The sequence below is a fragment of the Juglans regia genome, chromosome 4 (assembly GCF_001411555.2).
Source record: "Juglans regia cultivar Chandler chromosome 4, Walnut 2.0, whole genome shotgun sequence".
In the NCBI taxonomy this organism is placed as follows: domain Eukaryota; kingdom Viridiplantae; phylum Streptophyta; class Magnoliopsida; order Fagales; family Juglandaceae; genus Juglans; species Juglans regia.
Genome location: NC_049904.1, coordinates 20,381,774 through 20,385,896, shown reverse-complemented (window position 1 = coordinate 20,385,896; position 4,123 = coordinate 20,381,774). Strand labels below are relative to the sequence as shown.

The 4,123-nt window shown below is 35.6% G+C and overlaps 1 protein-coding gene across 1 annotated transcript; it reads right to left on the bottom strand.

Moving 5' to 3' along the window:
* Positions 1 to 1,272: 1,272 nt before the first annotated feature.
* LOC118348194 lies at positions 1,273 to 3,010 on the bottom strand. The gene is made up of 3 exons (XM_035689218.1): positions 2,818 to 3,010; positions 2,414 to 2,724; positions 1,273 to 1,344 (listed from the first exon to the last, which is right to left on the bottom strand). The coding sequence occupies exons 1-3, from the start codon at positions 3,008 to 3,010 to the stop codon at positions 1,273 to 1,275; spliced, it is 576 nt and encodes a 191-aa protein (XP_035545111.1).
* Between the last annotated feature and the right edge of the window lie 1,113 nt (positions 3,011 to 4,123).

Genomic DNA, 4,123 nt, shown 5'->3' with positions numbered 1-4,123 from the left:
TCATAAAAACAACACCATCGAGCACAAGATGGCTCCATAACTACTAACCAGAAAACTCTCACCACATTTGATAGAAAATTCTTGATCTCCAAAACCATGAACTATTACACACTTTCCTCATATTCACCAAGAATTCATTCCTGAATCTGCACCAACTATTATTTTTAAATCTGATATGGATCAAATCCCAAAACTTGCCACTAAAACCTTGAACTAATAACAATTATTTTTCCCAATTCAAACCAAATTTTCAATCCTCATAGAAATACACAAACTAAATCAATACCTTCAATACCCAAAGAAATATTCTCCTTGAAAATTCTTATATCAATAACTCAACTCTGATCAACCCTATTTAATGATCACGGACTAAACAATATCCAAAATAAATCAAGCTACGACACTAAGCCTGCAGAATTAAAAACTTAAATCTTATTACAAATTAGTCTTTCAAATCTGCAATTCTAAAACCTTAAACTATATTAGAATTATTTTTCGAAATCTGTAAGATCGATGAACTTATATCCAATAATAAAATAATCGATTCCCGAAGCTTTTAAGATCAAAATATTTAAAGATAACAAACCATTTCTTAAAGTCTGCAAACCTTAATCCTTTAGTGAAATTCTCGTAAGTCCATCCTTAAAGTTTGTTGAACTTACAACCTCCTATTCTAAAGCCTTATGTCATATCTCCACAAAATCTAAAACCTCAATTATCTTACGCCCCAAAGAGATCACCCAGACATGCCGTTCCTTTCATGCCTCAAGTTTTCAAAAGCAAACCAAGTCGATAAAAATTCAAGCCTACTATACTAAATATTTATACCTAATACTAGCATTTTCAGTTGTACCATCTTCCTGCCATAACTTAATCATTAACCCACTTTTCACTTCGAACCAAATGAACAAAATAAAATAAAACAAAAATAAACTTAATAAATAAAATAACATAATTTCATTCCAACTAAAATAAAATCAAATAAAATGGAATAAATTCAATTTAAATAAAATAATAATAATTTCAAATTAAACATTTAAACTTTCTGGTACTGCATATAAGGTTTTACTCATTCTTACCCATAACTTTAATCAACTCATATAGTCATTCCTATCCTCTAATATTGTAAACTAGATATCGCTCTAAACTCCCGTATATCTTTAGAATCTAAACCACAAAAATCCAACCCTTAAATCTTATAAAAATGATCCCTTAAATTCCACAAAGTAAGCTTATTGGATTTAAAATCACTAAACCTCAAAATCTCAACACTCAATCACAAAGTCTGCAAAATCTCAAACCTGGAATTTCCCCATAACCATCTAGCTTGTAATCCTCAGATTTCTATACCCCAAGAATGAAATAACAACTTAAACCAACAGATATCCAAAACCTCATGTGTGGTGGGCTTTGTGTGGCTAAGGTTCCGCTGCGTGGATTGAGTTTGGCAGAGAATGACGCGTTGGCCTGGCTGTGGGGTGGCTGGGCTGCTGAACGAGGCTCTGGTTTGGTGTTTTTGCAGAGAAACAAAGGTCTTCTGTGAAGAGGGAACCGAGCGGCACAAGTCTAGGGTTGAGAAAACTTAAACTTATATATAAGCTATAAGTAGAAAGTAGAACAAACCTAATTAAAAAGGGAGGGATGAACGTGCATGAAAATGGCAAACGGGTGCAACGCGCTCTGGGTGCTACCAAGGAATGGGTTCTTAAGTCTAAAGAGAAAAGAAAATAAAAAAAATAACATAAAATAAATATACTTAAACCTAAACTCTCTTTTAAAAAAATTATTAATGAACCCAAATGATTTTAAAACAGCCAATGAAATAAAAATAATTCAAACGCAGTGATTACAATGAAACTAAATAATTAAATGTAATAATAAGTTAATTTAATTTGAGAAGAAATTTAAACGAATAACAGTAATTAATTTAAAGAAAGCACTTCAAAAAAAAATAATTTTTGTAAACTAAAAATCATAAAATAACCCAATTAAAAAAAAATCCAATAATTTTAAAACAAGAGAATAAATTTTGAATCAATAAAAATAATTTCTTCATTAAAATTACACTAAAATATGGGGTGTTACACCTTGAGTTCCCTTAACTCAATTGGAGCCATATGGGTGCTTTAGATATAGGCGTTGTTCCTAGAGTGAGATCAATTGCGAACTCTACTTTTCTATCATGTGGTAAGCCTGGAAGATCTTCAGGAAACACGTCTCTAAATTCTCTAACTACATTTATGTCTTCAATCATGAGTCCATCTACTGGTGGTAAGACCAAACTCGCTAGAAATCCCATGCACCCTTGTCTCAAAAGTCGGGTGGCCTATAAAGTTGAGGCTACACGAGGAGGGGAACTTTCTCGTACTGACTGAAAACTAAACTCATCACCATTTGTGGATTTAAAGACTACCCTCTTATTAAAGCAATCCACACAGGCATGGTTCCAGGATAACCAGTCCATTCCCAGAATCATGTCAAATCCAGACAAATTAAATATGATTAAGTTCGCAAGTAGAATTCTCCCTTGAATCTCTATCGAACATCCAATTAGCACAGAATCACAAATGATAAGTTCTCTTGAGGGCATAGCAACAAACATACTAGGTTCTAGTGGTTCAGGTATCTTCTCAGCCAAAGGTGCATAATGATTTGAAATGAAAGAATGAGTAGCTCTAGAATCGAATAAAATGGAGGCATGATGTGAAAACAACGATAATGTGCCTATATAAATGTCATAACATTTAGAGCTATCAGGATCATGCAATTTATTCATTGTTCTATATACATATCTAAATTTAGGATAAGGAAAGGTACTTGTGACTACATCGTTTGATGCTTCAACATCAACAGGGGTGAAGGAATATACTCTTGCCATAGCTGTCATCCGCTCCTTCCTGGTTCCCCGGGTCACTTTATTGGGTAGTCCCAGGTTAGATGGTTTGTCTTCCTGCACTTGAAACACACGTTCTGGCCGTACATACACTTTCCCAAATGTCTTCTCCCACATGTTGCGCACGTGGGGTAAGTTTGTCCTGCTGGTGGTTGCCCTTGACTATTCTCGATATGAGGCCTCTTGTCCTTATGCGACATTGATTGAGTTGTTGTTGTTGCTGGTGCTTCCTTTTGTTGTTGTACTCCATGTTTTATTGGAGGTCTTCTTCAGCAATGGTAGATCGGGTGACTAGCTCCATAAAACTCCGAATCCTGAGAGTACGCACACGTTCTTGAATCCTACGATCCAATCCGCACTTGAATTTTTCAGCTTTCTTTTCCTCATTTGGAGTCAAGTAACTGGCAAAATGGGAAAGTTTCATGAATTTCGTAGCATATTGTGCTACTGTCATTGTTCCTTGAGTGAGGTCCATAAATTGGTGAGCTCTTGACTCCCGTAGGGTCTGTGGGAAAAAATGATGTAGAAAGATTCTCTTGAAATGTTCCCAAGAAATGGGGACTGCTTCCCCTAACTCCAATTGAACCAATGCTCATGCTGACTTCCACCACTTGTTTGCCATGTCAGTCAAATGGTAAGTGACATATTTCACCTTCTGATCATTCGTGCAATAGGGTGCCTCAAAAATCTGCTCCATACGTTCAATCCAGCTTTCTGCATCTAAGGAATTCAATCTGCCATCGAAGGTAGGGGGATGCTGGCGGGGAAAATGTTCCAAGGTACAACCTACTTGAGGAGCTCTAGACGCTATAAATTGGCCACTAACCATAGATTGGAAAAATTGGGTAGCACCTGCGACAAGAAGATCCGGGTTGTCATTCTAGTTAGATCCAGAAGATCGCTCTCGATTTGGGTGATTTCTAGTGCCAGAGGCCATGATCTAAGTCAAGATGTCATACTAACAATTAACTAGTATTTTGATATGAATAATAAAAACAACTATAATGATGGTTCTAACTAATAAGAGCTATAAAGTATTCAACTCAAAAAACAAACCTTGATTATTCACGAGCAGGCTAGGAGCATCCTAGGTAACTTAACTTTAGAATTCCTAAAAGACATTTTTTTTTTTCAAAACAAAAGTCTACAGAATCTCACAACCTGGCTCTGATACCAAATTGTAACACCCCCTTCCCGTAGGCTAGGAGTGTCACGTGTTTTTAATAAAAT